The sequence below is a fragment of the Mytilus edulis genome, chromosome 6, assembly GCF_963676685.1.
Source record: "Mytilus edulis chromosome 6, xbMytEdul2.2, whole genome shotgun sequence".
NCBI classification, from domain to species: domain Eukaryota; kingdom Metazoa; phylum Mollusca; class Bivalvia; order Mytilida; family Mytilidae; genus Mytilus; species Mytilus edulis.
This window is the reverse complement of record NC_092349.1, coordinates 47067700-47086613: the sequence shown is the minus strand read 5'-3', so window position 1 is coordinate 47086613 and position 18914 is coordinate 47067700. Positions and strand designations below refer to the sequence as shown.

General features: G+C 32.1%; 1 protein-coding gene across 2 annotated transcripts; it reads left to right on the top strand.

Moving 5' to 3' along the window:
- Positions 1-3353: 3353 nt before the first annotated feature.
- LOC139527783 (cytochrome P450 4F4-like) lies at positions 3354-18237 on the top strand. 2 transcript variants are annotated; one of them, XM_071323456.1, is made up of 13 exons: positions 3354-3466; positions 4823-4998; positions 5789-5990; positions 8922-9049; positions 10350-10474; positions 10847-10909; positions 12550-12676; positions 13511-13640; positions 14705-14828; positions 15840-16035; positions 16728-16810; positions 17421-17486; positions 17974-18237. In XM_071323456.1, the coding sequence occupies exons 2-13, from the start codon at positions 4828-4830 to the stop codon at positions 18071-18073; spliced, it is 1515 nt and encodes a 504-aa protein (XP_071179557.1). In that variant the 5' UTR covers positions 3354-3466; positions 4823-4827; the 3' UTR covers positions 18074-18237. The 2 variants fall into 2 exon arrangements, with proteins under 2 accessions (XP_071179557.1, XP_071179558.1); XM_071323457.1 differs by having other exon boundaries at positions 3363-3475.
- The last annotated feature ends 677 nt before the right edge of the window (positions 18238-18914 follow it).

Below are 18914 nucleotides of genomic sequence, written 5' to 3'. Positions count from 1 at the left end.
CGGTGACGTTTATAAATAAAACAGAAATTATCTTTTTCTATCAGAACGAATCATTTTTTTCTCTCAATTTTTTCACTAACAAACTATTTTTTCAAAAGCATATAGGCAAAACTTTTCTTTCTGAAACATAATGTATTTTTTGTTTATTTTAATTAAATAAACTTTATTGAAAAACACTTTAATGCTATGTAAATACATTTTTGTTCAGTACACTTCCCTTGTCAATTCGATGGTAGGTCGGAAAGGTTGTGCACATGCGCATAAGCACTCACCTTTTAACTCGAGTCAACCCAAGTTGAACGAATCGAAGTAGGCCCCTGACCATCTGACCAGAAAGTTTTCTCCTGAGAAAACTGCCAATCAAAATTTAAAAAAGACCTGGGACTACCATGACTACATTCCAGCAAAGACGTATTTTAACGCATGTCCCTGGTAGTGTGAAAAAATGACTAAAAAAGTACTCCAAATTAAAAAGATTTGTCAATCACAACAGTATTTTGTCAAATAGTCAAGCAATCAATATATATAATTTTGCATATTCTATATAGTAAACATGGTAAAGTGCACAGAACTTCCCTTTCAATGTTAACATCTTCATATGAAGATAAACTGCCCGATTAAACATAATTACTTACTTCTTGATTTACTTACTTATTTATTTACTTACTTATTTATTTACTGATTTATTTATTTATTTACTTACTAACGTACTGCAGCAGCTTTTAGTGTTCGTGTCATGTACTCGGGTATCTCGCCATACAAAACAGTTCAAAAACATGAAATTAAAGTAATGTAGAGTTACTTCCCCTGAAAATGAGTATTCTAATTAAACTTATAATATGATTTTGTTTTCTGACTAATGCATAATTAAAAAACAAATAAAACATATTAAATCAGATAGTAAGAGAAATTTTGATTTGATGATGTCCAAAAAAATTTAAGAATTGCAAATTGTTTAATTATATCATACCTTATAGAAATAATAAAAATATGTAATACTTAAACACATTTTCAACTTTTATACAGTTAGGAGTTATTGCCCGCTCGGCGTTAATCGTCGGGCGAAAGTTTATGGGAACAGATCATCAAAGTCATTGATGACTGAAAATAAATATAAATCATGTAAAATGAGTACAATTTCATTGCGAAGAGTGGGTACTGATGAGTGATAGAGCATTCGAAATCGATTACAAATAAACCACAGTGACCGCCAGAAAGACGTAAAATCAATGACTTTGTTTATAAGTTACTTTTTGTTTTAAATATATTTTGATCACTGTAATCAATCTAATAATGTACTTTGTTTTTTTGTGTTTTTTTTCTCTCTGGTATTTCTAAAATTTTAGGCACATTGTTAGGTTAATAAAATAATTATCTTATCTTATCTGTCTTTCATAACAGTTGTTTGTTTAAATATCATGTAAGTATATATACCGAAGCTTGAACTATTGCTTTACCAAGGAATATTTCGTGCATTGTTGACTTCATGTCACGTGACTTTTCTTCACAATCTGATGGAATTCGCTTTGTGGTGTAAAATAAGTTTTATTTAAGATTGCTCAGTTTTGTAAATCTATTGGGGTGTAAAGGCGTTGACCGAAATACATGTCGTATGAAGCGCAGAAGCTCTTCGTTCTAAAAAAAAATGCGCACGGTCAATGCTTTTACAACCCTACTAAACTACTAAATGAAGCATCCAACACTTGTAATTACATTTTTATGCTAGGGACATGAAAACGCAATCTCTATTAAGTTTTTCTTTTGTTAATCTGTCCACTTTACATATATACATTGGAAGCTCGCGTCATCGTGAATGTTAAATTTCATTTGAAATAGAGGTTATCATTTTCATAACATTCGGCACGAAACTGGTGAGAGGCTCGATAACAGATTGTATGAAACAATATCAGTGGTATGATTTCCAACTAGACAGTTATCCAACAAGGCCCAAAATGAGGTGAATTTGATCATTTATCTGTTATCTTATCGCCTTCAACAATGCGAAAATTTTGGTTCACAACCCTTATAAATTAATAACGGCTCATTTATGACAAAATCTACTTGATAAATGTATGATTGAATGATAGAATGAAGACATGAAATCCTGAATTTTTTAAAGGGTTTGTTATTCCATACAAATGATTATAAACCTGAAAAAAATGTTGGATTTGAATACTGAAAAAGTCATGACAATCATAAAATCATACCAAAAAAATCACCTACTGTTATTTCGCCCCTTTTCCTCGAACCATGGATCCTCATCTCATTCTGAATAACTGCAATGATCGTTATGGTCTCGTATTTTGCAAATGTATAATGTGAAACGTATATTAGGAATACAGCCTATTATCTAATACTTTTTCGACTTTATTTTGAAAGAGGTATATATATGATTGAAGCATCAATATATATATATGATATATATATTATTATATATATATTTGTTGTCTCATTTTCAAATTGTTGTCATTTTTTTACTAGATCTTTCAGTGGTCAAGATAACATCCATACATCGAAGTCCTGCGGTCATACTGTGACAACGTTGTTGTAACTGGAATGTTTGATACCGTGCAACAGGTTCTGTTGCTGAAACTGGCGAAGATGCCGAAACGAATGACAGTGACCGAAGACTGGTCCCCTGCCTATTGAACATAAATCCACTGGCGGAACTAACTCACAGACTGGTAGAGCGAATACAAACGAAGACTTTCAGTATAGATTTTATTTTCACTTTAATGAACGGATGATGTCAGTTCAAAAGGCTGACTCCGACTAAAGAATTAACTTCAGTCGAAACATTATAAAGATAGACAATGTTTACAGGTTGTCAAAGAATTAAGATTACATAACAATAAAGTTGACAAATTTTACAAACATAAGATTAACACTTTAAAGTAACAATAGACCGTAATTGAAAAACGGATTAATGTCATTGTTATCAAACATGTCCTGGACAAGAACTGATAAAATATATATTGAAAAGAATTATCTATGTACGACATTAACGGATTAAAATAATTATGAAATGAAATAGTTGTGTAACATAAATTAACACAATCCCTTGTATAGTTTTTCTCACAGTTTTAGATTAAAAAGTGACACACATGAAAGATCTTTAAGAATGCAAATCAAAGTACATTGTCTGTTGAATTAGAATGAAATTGCCCGAAAGAATAAACAGAAACTATAAATAATATAAGAAACAAGTCTAAATGTCCGAAATAAGAAATACATAAATTAGTGCGACTTTTTCCACGTTCACAATACTACATGTAATACATATGACGAGTTTACGCTGAAAGACCAATATTTACATGATTTACAAATACGGTATTTAAACTTCTTAAAAGTTCAATATCTGAGTACATACCAGAGCATGTGTGTATAATTTATGTATATATAGTAGACGTAAAAATGTAATTGATAAAAAGAAGAGATACCTGTCCAGTGGAAGTACATACTCAAGGTCAGTTACGTAAGATCAGTATTAAAATTAAGAAGATCATGCACATGTGTACTTTTTTAACATGCTATATGATATTGAAATACAAATAATTGAACAAAATGTATTACATGTATAACTTCATTGATTACATGTGACCTTTTATATACATGTGCGTAAAAACAATTTGTTTGACGTATATATACATACTGTTCTGTTAATCATTACATCAGCTAGTGAAATGTAAGCCAGAGATGTTTAGGTTTAATTTATACCCCTCATTTTTATGTATATGCCTTCAGGAATCCCTAGGGGTATGCATGTGCATTTTATTAAAAAATTAATTAATCCATGAAAGTCAGAATCCTTGTAAGAAAAGCATGAATATATGAATATGATCTGTATTTTTTCAGATTGTCTTCGAGTGAACTACAAGTGGTTTGTTGCACGGCTTACCAATTAGTTTTTTCTTATTTAAGTGGCATTAAAAAAATCCCTCCAAACATCTCAGTCAAAAAGCTTTGTAGTACCTACTTTAATTATTCTTATTGTTAATTTTGTTCCGTCCTGAACATGTATGAAATATTTGTCACTGTACGTCGGGCAAACAATAGGCAATTAATCATATTTATTTGATATTGTAAAAATCAATTTAAAACTAAAAATTACAAAAAGATTTATTAATAACTTTTTGGTTAGTCAATGAGTTCTACGGACCATTCTAGTATTTTTAGTCTATAATTAAATCATGTACTTTTTTTCTTGACCGTCCTTCCCATTTTCATTTCCGCACTCGTCTTTTAAAGTTTCCTCATCCATTGTTATGTTACTCTATACAATGATAAATACAAAAACTCGCAGACAGAGTTTGATTTGGGACAGTGAGTCACTTATCATTCGTAAGGTAATACCCTCATTTTTTTCGTGTTCGCACTCTTACTTAAGTTTGCATAATGAACAGATATATGAAACTCACAACAGTGAAAATATGAAAATAACAGGCACTACAAAAATATCTATGTCTAGAACAATAGATCTAGTGACATCAACTGCTCTCAAAAAGTATTTTTACGTATTATGAGCAAGCTTGAGAGGCGGTGTTTTCTCTTCTGACACATTCTTCTTATATTTTAATTCAGTACGAAATTTTACAAGAGTTCCATATCTTACCACGAAATAAAGTAGGTGCTACTGTGTATATTTCACAGTGGAAACGTGCGATACGGAACCTTTACCTTATTCTTTTTGGTTCTTTAATGCACCTTAATTTTTTACACATTAACATAGGGCTGCTATATTGCAAAAACAAAGGGTTATACAACGTATCATTTCGCATTTAGTAATATACATTTGTCTTTGTCTTTTTGTTTTTTTATTTAGTCACAATGGTTTTAGGCAGTTACTTGATTTCGGCCATACTTATAGCCATTACTACATATCTTTTATGGCACATATCTGTTTTCGTGAGGAAATACAGAAAATGGAAAGCTGCATCGTTTAAACAACACATAGCTATTGTAGGTCCAATCCATCCAATATGGGGCTCACTTCACTTGGTAAGTGTCATTAGAGTTAATAAAATTGAGAATGGAAATGGGGAATGTGTCAAAGAGACAACAACCCGACCGCAGAACAGACAACAGCAGAAGGTCACCAATATGTCTTAATGCAGCGAGAAACTCACGCATCCGGAGGCGTTCTTCACCTGGCCCCTAAACAAATATCTATACTGGTTCAGTGATAATGGACGTCAAACTAAAACTCCGAATTATACCCAAGACACTAAAATTAAAAATCATACAAGACTAACAAATGCGTATTTTAAATGTATACAGAACTATTTTGAAAAGGAAAAAGAAAATCAAATTCTAGACAAATACACAAACCTGTAATTAAAGCACCACCAGCACACATGAGATTTCTTATTGTTGCTAAATCATACGTTCCTTGTTCGAGTCGATTTCACAAATAAACTCACGACTAAGATTGATCGTAAGTATACTGAATTGTTCATGACTTACGATCAATCTTTGTCTTAAGTATTTTTGTAAAACCGACTCCTGTATCCAATGCCAATAAGCATAGTTCAACATTGATTAAAAAAGTAAAGTACTTCTTATTGTATGTGCATGAAAAAAAATGCACGAAAATCAGATTTTAAAATCAGCGAAAAATAAGTTTCAGTTTTTATATCAAAGAAAAATAACTATATGCATGCAAAAACATATAATTACACTAATTGGGTGAATTATTCGATCAGACAACGTTTTTTTTACATTATAGAAATTTATAATAAAAATTCTCACAGTTTCTTGCCTATGAAACAAATGTATTTTCTATTTGCAGTTTACTGATCTTAATTCATATTTCAAACTTCTTGGATCAATTGTGGATAATGAGAGACCTAAGGTTTACTGCGCATGGGTGATGTTTTTCTTTCCTAACTTTGGAATCTGTCACCCAGACAGTGCACAGATCTTGTATAAGTCCTCCGAACCAAAAGCTATTTCTACAGCAGGGAGTTATAAGTATATCAAGGACTGGATAGGTAAATAACAGTACCTAAATAACAGTACTATACTGCTGTGCGAAAGTCATAAATCGATTGAGTGAAAACTTAGATAGATAGTTTATTTTCATAAAACCATGCAAGTACAAAGGTTACAGAGAAGTTAAAAAAATAATATACATAAAAATAAAAAATGCATTAAAAATGCATAAAATTCAAAATTTCGGATGAGGTAACATATAAAAGAATATATATATATATATAGACTTATATAGTCAAATGTAAAAGCTAAAATTGTATAAAGAAATACTTTCTATAAGTATATGGTTTTTGAGAAGGAGTGAGCTTACTATTAATACATCTTATACAAGCATCATGTTAGGCATTGTCATTACTAAAAACCAATAAATTTCTTCTAATCTGAGGATCAATTCAACATTTTAAAGTGTTTTACTAATGATACTGACAAGCCACCACAAAGATATACTGAGTGCCAATGAAAACGCAACACTTTTGTTTTTCAAAAAAGTCTGATAATTTTTATTTATTTTATATTAGAACTTTGTAAAGTTGGTTGAAAATGACTTTAAAGACAATTGTCGACAACTTTACGGTTGGGTGATTTTTGGAACAAATGCGAAGTAAGGGTTATTTTGAACGGACATAAACCGAGTTCACCGCTTTTCAATATACGCACCATTTTCACGATTTTGTCATTTAAAGCTTGGCTAATGTCATGAATTTTCCCGCCCTTATTGTAAGGAAACTGCAATAAACATCTGAGTAAATGCCATGACTTTCTGACAACCAGCGACATGCAGTTTCCGGCATGATCCAATGAAGCCTTTCACAGCATACAATTTCGAGAAGACTGTAGCCTCTACAATAACCCAAATCATCCACAAATTCAACAAAAATGGATCAGTTAATGATAAGCCACATCCCGGGGTTCAAAAAGCAAGAAACACTCAGCAAAACCGATACATTTGGTCTTTAACATATCCGATATCGACTCTGATGGATGTCCAAAGGTCACGAGAGTTCAATGGTAGTCAGAGTAGATCCTCTGAAGCAATTTCAGTAAAGCACCATTTGCGCAGAAATTCAACAGTTAAAGAACACCACAGCCAACATCTTAATGGCCGTCTGGCGTAAACATCGAATTCTGTAGACCAAAAATCATTCATTATGTACCAAAAATCGTCAGTGGTGGTTACATAGACGTTTGGCACCCGCCTTGGCCAAAAGTCATGCGTTTCGCCAGATTTAGGTCCGATAGAGCAAATTTTGCATCAGATTTGACATGGTTTAGACGATGAAAACCACCACCAATATCAAAAAGTCAGCTTGAGTTTGCTTTGCGGGACAAGTGGAATAACATTCCTCGAGATCACATTAAACGTCCGGGATGATCAATTCCGCGGCGCTGTCGAGAGTGCGCTGCACAACAGGGTTGTAACATTTTTTGTTAGGACTGTGATTTGATGATTCGACATTGGATGTTTCGTTTATCTATTGCGCCCGAAAGATGACAATGAAACATTTTTGTTTGATATCGATCTATTGTTAGAATTGTTAATTTTCAAGAACAATTCATTTTGAAAGATCATGATTTCTAATATAAATTTTATTTTTGAAAAACCAAGTGTTGCGTTTTCATTGGCACTCAGTATATATAAATAGAACCATACAAATAGTTAGCAAATACATATAAAAAAAGATGTGATATGATTGCCAATGAGACAATTCTCCACAACAGACCAAAATGACATAGAAATTAACAATTACAGGTCGCCACACAACCTTCAACAATGAGCAAAGCTAATGCAGCATAGTCGGCTATAAAGGGTCTCAAAATGACAATGTGAAACAATTCAAAGGAGAAAAATAACGCTTATTTATGTACAAAAAATAAAGAAAAAACGAATATGTAACGCATAAACAAACGACAACCACTGAATCACAGGCTCCTTATATCATGTTCTCAGATATCATCTCCCAATTTAAAAAAAATCACGAAAAATTGAACCTATTATGTGTTGCTCTCCTAGCTATAAAATGTATCCAAAATCAAAGATGTGGAACATATTCTATCATAATCATTTGGTAACTAATGCAATTAGTGTCTCTTCCATGCCTGTCTTGAACATAAAAACTAAACTACATATAAAATAAACAATACTCCTAATGCTCCGGTTGGTTGTCATCGTGCAACACAGTTAATAACACATATAGGAAAATCATAGAACTACATTTATCATAAAACACTGTCAAACATTCAAACATACTATCCACACTCATCTGTGTCCACACTTGTACATCTTATAAAATATAAAACGAATCCGGGCTACCAACTAAAATTGAGGGAAACACATCAAATACAAGAGGAAAACAACAAAACAACAGAAACACTAAAGTGCAACAAAAAACGAACGACAATGCAACACACACAGAAACGTTTCCATAAAACTGTAAAATGTTTACAATTATAGACTTTGTATTAGGTCGATACGATGTTATGTCGAACTAAGAGAAGCAAATTAAAAAAGGACGAAGAAAATATTTCAGAGATTTATATTTGAAGAAACGAGGTTTGTTGTGTCTCATATTGCATCAATAAGAAGAATGATGTATTCTTCGTTTGAATTGATTTACATTTTTTTTCATTTCGAGACTTTTATGTCTGACTATGCGGTATAAGTTTTGCTCATTGTTGAAAGCCATACGGGGCATATCTATAGTTGTTAATTTCTCTGTCTTTTTGGTCTCTTGTGGAGAGGTGTCTCATTAGCAATCATCCCACATCTCTTCATTTCGATAATACAAAAATCATGCGAATTATTGTTATCAGATACGAAAATTAGATTATATGTATCGTATGCGCAAACATGTGTGTATCTGAACTAAGCGATTACAAGAGTTTTCAATGTTCATTTGTTTTTGATTTGGTGTTGTTAATGTTAACTGTAGGTGATGGATTGCTGGTATCTAGTGGAAAGAAATGGGAGAGAAACAGAAGACTGCTAACCCCAGCCTTCCATTTTGAAATACTGAAGCCATATGTTAAGGTGTATAACACGGTTACAGACATTTTCCTGGTGAGTAAAACCTTACATGTATATGTTATATTGATTTGAGTATTTTCCAGGATATATGATTTTTTTCTTTAAGAGTAATGGGGAAAATGAATTTAGTATAAATCGTCTATATTTCTTTCTGTTTTTCTTCTAATGTGACGGGGGAAAACATGCTTACAATTATACCACCAAAATATCCTTCAATTAAAAAACAAAATAACGCCCCCTAAAAAATATAGTCCCTAGTGTTGACAGTGGGTTACTTGCCATTAATTTTAATACCCCTTCCAAATTTATTTCTCCATGTTTAATGCGTGATTTGGTCCAGCTGAAAAAGGTTTAAACTTAGCACTTCGAAAGCTGTCAAGAGATTTCAAGACGCCCTAAACATAAAGTTGTCCATATTTTGAGTTAGAGACGATGAAGTTTTCTATAATTTCATATAATTTGTCCCAAAAGTAGTACAACACACTGTAAAAGTTTCTTCGAGAAAGCGCAGGTGGGATTTTTTTTATTTTCATTTATGTTCTAAAAGAAATGCACTACGAAATAATTGTGGTCTCGGACCAGATTGGTCGAAAGTCATGACCAATTCAGTATACCTCCGATCAATCGATCTTTGTAGTAATTTTTTTTTTTGTGAGAAATTATAGTTCGTCGATTTATTAGAGTTTAAATGCAATAATGCTTTTATAGGAAAAATATGTAACACTCAACTATTTTTATCAAAACATGTAAATTAATATGCATGTCAAATTTCATACAAGTTAAGTGTCTTGATTTCCGTTACATCACAATAATTACATTAGATGCATGTTTCATTATAATACGTTATTTTGATTGGCTAACTGCACATCACGTGCATTACCCAATAAAACTTATCATTCATGATAACACGACATCCCATAATAAAGTGCACAGGTGATTTAAATAAAAAAAAAAATGATAAAATTCTTGCTTTCATGATCCTAGCTAAAAATATGTAATTATAAGTATTGAAAGCTTCTTTTTGTAACTTCATAGGGTTGTAAAAGCGTTGACCGTGCGCACATTTTTAGAATGAAGCGCTTTCATACAAAATGTACTTCGGTTTTTCAACCCAAATGAAGTTACAAAAAGAAGCATTCCATTTTTAAATCACAAGTTGTTGATTTGAAATTTTTTTAATGCAAACTTTTCAAGTGGAAGTGTGAAAATTTTTGAAAGAACAATTTAATAGTTTTCATCAGTATCATATCATCTTTCACGTCTGATAACTATATTTTTTTTTAGAAAAGGAGTATCGAAATAAAAAGCTTTAACTATTCGATTATTTTCACAGAACCAGGTTAAACCCAATGCCGAGAGTGGCGAGGCAGTTGACATTTTTCCCTATGTGACTTTAACGACGTTGGATACAATACTTAGATGTGCATTTTCATACGAAGGGAACATTCAAGGCCAAGGGTAAGGAGATATAGATGCATAATACAGTGAAACATATTTAATCCGAACCATTTAGGAACTGCTTAACTGTGGCGCCAGATGTAACGAAGCTGCAGTCAGAAGTGAAACACAGTGATCGTTTTTTTAGCGGATTGACAGCATTCAACTAAACCTACACACTTTCTACTCAAGACGAAACTGGAAAACTTGATTTTTTTTTCTTTTTACAGTTTCTTCTTATGTTGTGATGTCTCATTGCAGGCAAGGGATGACTTGAGCTCTCATAAATATTTTAAGTCCGCTATATTCAATATTTGCCATCCCAATTAAGTCAGATTCTCGTAATTTAGTCATTGAACAAACTTGTAACTATTTTCCTCTTTATCTATTTAGATCCAAGCACCCATATGTTCATGCGGTAAACAGGCTGTCATCTCTTTTAGTAAGCAGATTGCTGTAAGTATACAAGAAAAAAAACATCAATAATTATTTTAACATGGAAATTTGACTGAATAAATGCGTAGAAAAATATCAAGAACACAAATCATATCGAACTATTTCACAGAAACGTTGGTTTATATGCATTAGACTTTATAAAAAGATATACGTCACACTAATTCAACCAATAGGATAAAACTTATAATTTATTCATGAAATGCACATTTATACCCCTGGGGGTTGAAGGCATATACAAACAATACAATACAACGTACACAATTAAAATATAAACATATAAAACATCATATATAAAGTGGTAAAACAGTAATATTTATGCAGGCGTTGTGTCCACTCCCCTCAGTGCAAATGACTTTTTAATGAACGAAACAGTAAGTTGCATAATATCAAATGAAGATAGAATTAATTGTAATCTATCTGTTTCAGACAATTTAAAGTATTCTGGACATATATTATATATATCTTTTTCAAGCTGATTACGTAAAGATTTATTAATTTTACATTTTAAGAAAAAGTGGGTTTCATCTTCAATCGCATTTATATTACAATGTTTACATATTCTATTTTCTCTTTGAATTCTTTTATATATAATAAGCGTTATAAACTGGTGTTGACATGCAAAACATCTGATATTATTTGTGACAAAATAAACAAAAAGCAGAATATATCAATAATGACAAGATGGGTGTATAAATTGATGCTTAATGTACAGGGGCAAATATTACATGTATAGCGGGAGGAGAACAGTCGATGTATTATGAGCATGAACTATGCGTCCTACTCAGTCACATTTTCCAACAATAGCTCCTACAAGTCAATGTTTTTATGCTTAAAGGCTGTGTGCTTAGTTTATTGAATATAAATGCACATTTTTACCCATATGGGTTGAAGGCATACATACATGTAAACCAACATAATAATTTTACAATACATCATACCGGAAAAAAAACAACAAAAGAACATAACATTATATACATATATGTATCTATCTTGCAGTTGTTGAGTCCACCCTCCTCAGTGACCATGACTTTTTAACAAATGAAACAGTATACTGCTTAATTGACGGACAAGAAAGACATAAAACCAATTTATCGGAATTATCCATATTATCTATATCGGAATAGATATTTCTATCTTTCTGCAAAAATTCAAATCTCAAATCTTTATTTTTTGTACATAAAAAATGCTCTTCATCATCTATTTTATTTAGACAACAATGTTGACATAAACGTTCTTCCCTTTTTATATTTTTGTATCTACCCCTTTCAATTTCCAAAGTGGAGATACAGCAACTATTAGTAATTAACTTTCTTTCACATGATCACAGAGACGGAATAATTAACAAACCAAAGCATAATTGATTGTAAACTATGATTATATAAACTTATACTATTCATTTAAAATTCAATTTCTATTTTCTTACTCTTCGACATTAAGGCAGTTATAAGAGTTTCTGCCAAAAAAAACCCAACTTTTTTTAATTGAATTTCGGACTAAAAATAAAGGACCATATAAAGTTTCTCCCATAACGTGAAATTAAAGAATGTCAGAAACAGAGAAGTCGTTTTGCATCTCATAACATATACATCGGTATATTTCTTTACTGGTAAGGAATTAATACTGACCACTTTTGTATTTAGACAACCTTGGTTAATGCACGACTTCGTCTATTATAACTTGAGCAGCGAAGGAAGAGAATATAAAAAGTGTTGTGATTATGCACATGAGTTTTCCAATAGAATTATACAGAAGAGAAAGAAAGTTCTGGTATGATATAATTTACAACGCATAAAATCCAATACCTATTATGAAGGTTTGTCAAACATTGATACAATGCTATTTAGTTCAAAGTTTTTAATTCTGTCGATAAACACTAAGTTTACAAATACAACTACCATCCAGTCCCCTTATCCCCAAATGGGACATCCCGAATTAAACTTCCTACCGAGTTTGTACTTATCTGAGCAACACGACGTGTGCCACATATTACAGCAGATTGCAATGAGTGTGTAGGTAAAGGTAATATCTTTGGTTAGCTTGCGTGCTTGCTGAATCGTGTAGCCATTATTAGATCAGGTTAACTACCTTCCTTTAATAGTAGACTAGTCGGCAGTGTCTGTAGGACAAAACAACTTCGAGAGGAGGGTAGTATACCTTACCTTATAATGACTTTACGGTTCAGCTAGCAAGCAAGCTTACCAAAGATATTACCTTTACTTACACACTTTATATTGGAATCGGTTGTTAATCGAAGAACTGAAGAAAAAAAGTTTGTAATTTTTTGTGTTGCTTTGCTTTTAATTTTATACTATATTATACAAATGTGACATTTCAATTCGAAATAAATCCGTTGTATGTTGAACATCGACTAAAACTCTAATAAACAGAAAACAAAAGATTGACCCCTCGAAAAAAAACCTGGCCATGAACTCCGGTGCTCCTGAAACATTGAAAAAGTAAACAGTTTCTTGCCGTAGTTGGTACCCGCTGCACTTTATTACAAGTGGGGTGTAAATAATGATGTTAAACTTGGTAAATTAAACGAAAAGTTTACTAATGGATACGTTTATTGTTAATTGTAAATATGTTTAAAATGAATAGATTGAAGAAGGCCCACCTACAAAGCGCAATCTAGATTTTTTGGACATTTTACTAACTGCCAAAGACGAGAATGGAATAGGACTTTCTGATGAAGATATTCGAGCCGAAGTTGACACTTTTATGTTTGAAGGTAGTGTAAATAAAGGAATCACATATTTATATTTCTATTTCAGTATGTTAGATTCTCATTAAGAAGTTGATTTGTTTTATCTTATTAAATACATATGTTTTTATCCTTATTCATTTTATGTAAGAAATAGAGCATATCAAAATAGAGTATTATTTCTTCACGATGAATTGTGATTTTGGTATTTGGTGACGATAATGATTGTGATTTAAGAATGTATGCTCCTCTTTTTTTTTGAATTTTTGTCAGATTTTCGGAATCCTCTGGTTTTATCCATGTATTAACATTAAAAAAAATTGCCCACTAATCCCTACTTCTCTTTTCATATTTTTATTACATATTGTTTAAAAAGCCATATTTCCAAGTCTTATGAAATCCTTGTTATTTTTTCATAGTTTTTTTAAACAAAAAAGTTGCCAATGTTAAGTGAAAGAAAAATCCAGAGAGAAAAATTTCTCGCCAAATTTTCAATGGTTTATTTCTCGAAAACAAGCTCACGAATCCTCCATTTTTAATGAGTTTTTTGTGACGATAGTTGTTATTTAGGTGTATTCGTTGACGAATATTAAGATTTAGGAGTATTCGGTGACGAGGATTATGATGAAAGAGTATTCGGTGACGATGATCATAATTTAGGAGAATTCGGTGACGATGATCATAATTTAGGAGAATTCAGTGACAATGATTTTAATTTAGGAGTAATCGGTGACGATGATTTTGATTTAGGAGTATTTGATGACGATGATTATGATTTAGCGTATTCGATGATGATGATAAAGATTATAATTTGGTAGTATTATAGAGAACCACTGACCTTCGGTAGGAAAACTTGCGATCCTGGTCAACTAATATTGGATTCGAGTCAAAGTTTGTAATTTATCTTGTTAGTGGTTGTGACCATCTATGTAGTTAACTTTTAATTATAGATCTTAGGCTAGGTTATCATATATTGCGTACCACTTTGCCTTTTATCAGATGCCGTATTACGGTGTGTTCATTTTTATTTTGAGAAACAAATTGATAGAGGAGTTTTCATTAAACATACTCCTTATTTCATAAATTTCTAGGTCATGATACGACAGCATCGGCAATAAGTTGGGCAATATACTCGCTTGGGAAATATTCAAGAGAACAAGATATAGTCTATAAAGAAATGTCAAACTTATTAAGAAACAACAAAGAAATCAGTTGGTAAGTAAGCTAAGAATGCTGTCAAACGAAACCAGAATACAGAGCAAATAACAATTATAGGAAAACCTCAATTAAGTCGTTGCCAGTAAATCAGCAGCGGTTTTTTTCAAGATTGATCTGAATGGATTGGTGGTGACGGTAAATTTAAGTGTGGCAATAGTCTGAGAAACATGTAGCTACAAAAAACTGAAAAGATGTAGTGGTCATGCTGGAAGCATCGCCTTAAGATCATGAGTCGAAATCTCTGTTTTAGTGTGAATTCTATTTAAATGAAAAACATTGCAATGTTAGTCATGTCTGTTCCTCAGATCGCCCCAATTCATCGACCGTTAGTATCATCTGACCAGTGATGAAAACATCTACCTGTACTATCTGAATTGAAAGCAGTTTTTTTTTTAATATTAATTGATTCTGTATGGGTTGACTATGTCAGAGTGGTCTGTACATGTGGGGGTCCAGCATGATACCCCTTAGGTTGCAAGGTCACGTTAAAAAATTACCTTACGTCATTTTTAAGGAAAATGTTAAATGCGAGGGCTTTATAGCCAGTGAAGGTCGTTAAAAACACATAATAGAAGTAAGGATTTTTTTCTAATACTTTAAACCGGTGTTCAATAAAGGCAACAGTAGTATGTCGCTGTTTGAAAGTCATAAATCGAATGACAGAAAACAAATCAGGTTTACAAACTAAAACTGAGGGAAACACATCAACTATAAGAGGAAAACAATTAACGAAAGGACAGAAACACTGAAGTGAACAAAACAAAAAAAACAAAAAAACGACAATGCAACACACACAGAGACGAACAATAAGATAACAACTTCCATTTTCCTGACTTGGTACAGGACATTTCGAGAAAAAAATGGTGGTTTGAACCTGGTTTAGTCACTAGCCAAACCTCGTGCTTTTATGGCATATGCCGTTTTAACTGAATGAGACATCAGGTCCAAATGTCACAGATTGGATTTGACCATGTTGTAGCAATATATGTAATTGATATATTTTGACAGGGAAAATCTTCAAGACATGCCACAACTGACAGCTTTTGTAAAAGAATCAATGAGGATGTTTACACCTGTTCCAATGGGCGCACGTCAGCTGACATCACCAATGACGATTGGTGACGTAGTAATACCTGCTGGTGTAAATGTAGATGTCAATCAACACATGATCCACCACCATCCTGATGTTTGGCCGGAACATGAGGTATTATAACAAATTCTTTTTACAATAATAACAGAAAATAAACCTCCTCATGGCCTTTTTTATATTTATTTTAGTTGTGATGTTTTAATGCCACTTTTAAGCACCGCATTTAGGCTATTGCATAGCCGCCAGTGTTTATTGGTGGAGGAAGCTGAAGTACCCGGAGAAAACCACTGACCTTCACTTGTTTATTATATGATTACTTTGCTGTTATTATTGTGATTATGTGATTACCAGACAAAATATTTCATAATTAATTACTAATCAAGGTCTGAAGTTTTGGTTATTTGGTTATCTTGTTTAAGAAGGTAGTTAATGATTATGAATGTGAATAGGTGATTTCTTTTTAATTTAAAAGACACCCCAATGAGGGGCCTCAGAAATGTGGTGGAACTTTAGCCATGGAATAACATAGAAATTAACATGGTGTACCATATCTAAGCTCCATATACTTTCCTCTTAGATTTAAGTTGGGATTCATGTTAACTAATTACTTATCCAAGTATGTACAATATCAAATTGCAGATATTTATCTATATAAACCATGGTTTTCAACCAACATACTTTTAAATCAAGTTATTTACTACTTGTATCTAGTTCTTGAAATTATAAAACAAAAAGTAAAATATTATATATAACATAGTAACAAGTCATTAAAGTATGAAAACATATGAATAAATATTATATTGCAGGTGTTTAAACCAGAAAGATTTCTTCAAAACGATTTAACGGAAAGACATCCTTACAGTTTTGTTCCATTTGCTGCTGGCCCAAGGTGAGACTCCTCATACGGTTTTAAATTAGGGAGCTACCATTTGATTTTTATGGGGGGGCTAGGATGAAATTTGAAAAAAATAGGCAGGACAGGAGTTTTGAGTAAAAAAAAAAGGCAGGATGAGACACTTTGCAAAGAAGGCAGGACCGAATAGAGTGAAAAATAAAAAGGCAGGACAGAGATTACAACTAAAAAAAAAATGCAGGACAAAATTTTTCATCCTAGCCCCCCATAAAAATCAAATGGTAGCTTCCTTATGTTACTTGGCCATTTCTATAGTGATTATTTGATTACAAGACCAAATATTACAGGATTATTTGATTATCAAGGACTGTATTTCTTATTAATTGATTATCTTGTTTAAAATAACAATTAATGGTTATACAATTATATCGGCAAAAAATATGTGATTATCTGATTACTTGGACACCCTCATGTGGAGCCTTGTAAAAGAGTATGTTTGATTAAACATTTCATCAGCTACAAAAAAAAACCAAACATATATAGTATGGCTCAAATTAAAACAATTAGAAGTATAAGTCAATTACGAAGAGTATTCAAAATTAAAACTTTTAAATATTTCAAATTAAATCAAATTTTCTAATTACAGAAATTGTATCGGACAGAATTTTGCTATGAATGAAATAAAAGTAGTTATAGGCAGGTTGGTTCATAGGTAGGTATAAAATACTAAAGTTAACTATTATTCGATCAATATTTTCATATTTAGTTTTGTTGTTGTTGTTATAAAGTTCCACTTAATGTCCAGCCCCAAATATTATGTGGTACCTCAATTAAAGGCACTCTATTTACATATTAAATCATACTTGAAAGGAATCACATTAGTAACTCACCGATTTTTTGTTTGTTTTTGAAAATATTTTTGTGAAAAAGGAAAGTTATCGAAAACACAAGCTTGACATATTTTTCAGAACCACACCATATTTCAACGAAAACTTGGGTTTCTTGAAACCAAATTTGTGATGGCAAAACTTATACAAAATTGTTGTTACAATATTTATTGATACATGTATATATGCAGAGCCTAATCATGCATATATTTGAAACAACCATTAGGTTACTAAATCTTTTATTAGTGGTATGACAAAGGTTGTCGAAAAACTTTTACTGTTGTACATTATATAGTGATTTATTGTTTTCAGATACAAAGTAAAGCTGGTGGAAGGACACAACTATGATATAAATCCTGAACTTGTAATGAGAGCAAAACATGGCATTAAAGTGAAACTAGAGAGTCGTTAAGTGAAAAAGGCAGAAATGAACTGTTAAATTTGTATTAGTTGGAACGAAAAAGTATGTCTATGATGATAGAAATGAGCTTAATATGATGGAGCAAGTATCATTACAAACAGGACATTAGTATGCACTGAAAATGTAGTTGATCCAATAAAATCATGTATATTTTGTTACGTCATTCATCACTTATCCAGAGCATTTAGATTAAAATCCAAATGGATTGAAAGGTGTTTGTCAAACATGAAAGAAAGATTAGCACAAGAGCATGCTTTTCTGGAATTGCCCCATGAAGTTTTAACACTTAATCAGTTGTAGGTGTACTGATTGATATTTTGGTTTAGGAAAACATGGTTTGTTTGTTGGTTAAAAATAAGGTTTTACAGTGAAACCTGTTTACACGGAACCTCTTTGGGACTTAAGATTTTGTTCGGTTTTGGCCGAAGTTTGGTTTTATCAGGTTCACAACGCACATAATTTGATATGACGGTTTTCACGAACATGTTTGGTTTATACAGGTTTTCGGTTTAGACAGGTTTCACTGTATTATCTTTTTGGATGCTGCTGGTTTTACTGTACCTTTCTATTTATTGTGTATGTGCTTGGCGTTAGTCTAATCTTGGCTGATATTGCTGTTTGGTCATATGTTCTGCTGTTAAATAACTCTCATGTTAGGGGAAATGGAGAGCTCATTATCAAGAGAAATTGCCAAATTCTTTATGCACCCAAAAAGAGATAATTAGAGGAATTTATATTTTGTTCCTTGTAGAGGTGCTTAAAAAAATGGGAGTCACAGTACACCTCAGAACGTGAATTCACATTTTTTTAGGATTGATTGACTGTTAGGTGC

Excerpts from the sequence above, each read along its gene's own strand:
- LOC139527783 (XM_071323456.1), top strand. The coding sequence starts at position 4,828 with ATGGTTTTAGGCAGTTACTTGATTTCGGCCATACTTATAGCCATTACT. Across the intron at positions 10,475-10,846 it reads GGGAACATTCAAGGCCAAGG|ATCCAAGCACCCATATGTTC; the intron begins GTAAGGAGATAT and ends TTATCTATTTAG. Across the intron at positions 16,811-17,420 it reads CCATTTGCTGCTGGCCCAAG|AAATTGTATCGGACAGAATT; the intron begins GTGAGACTCCTC and ends TTCTAATTACAG.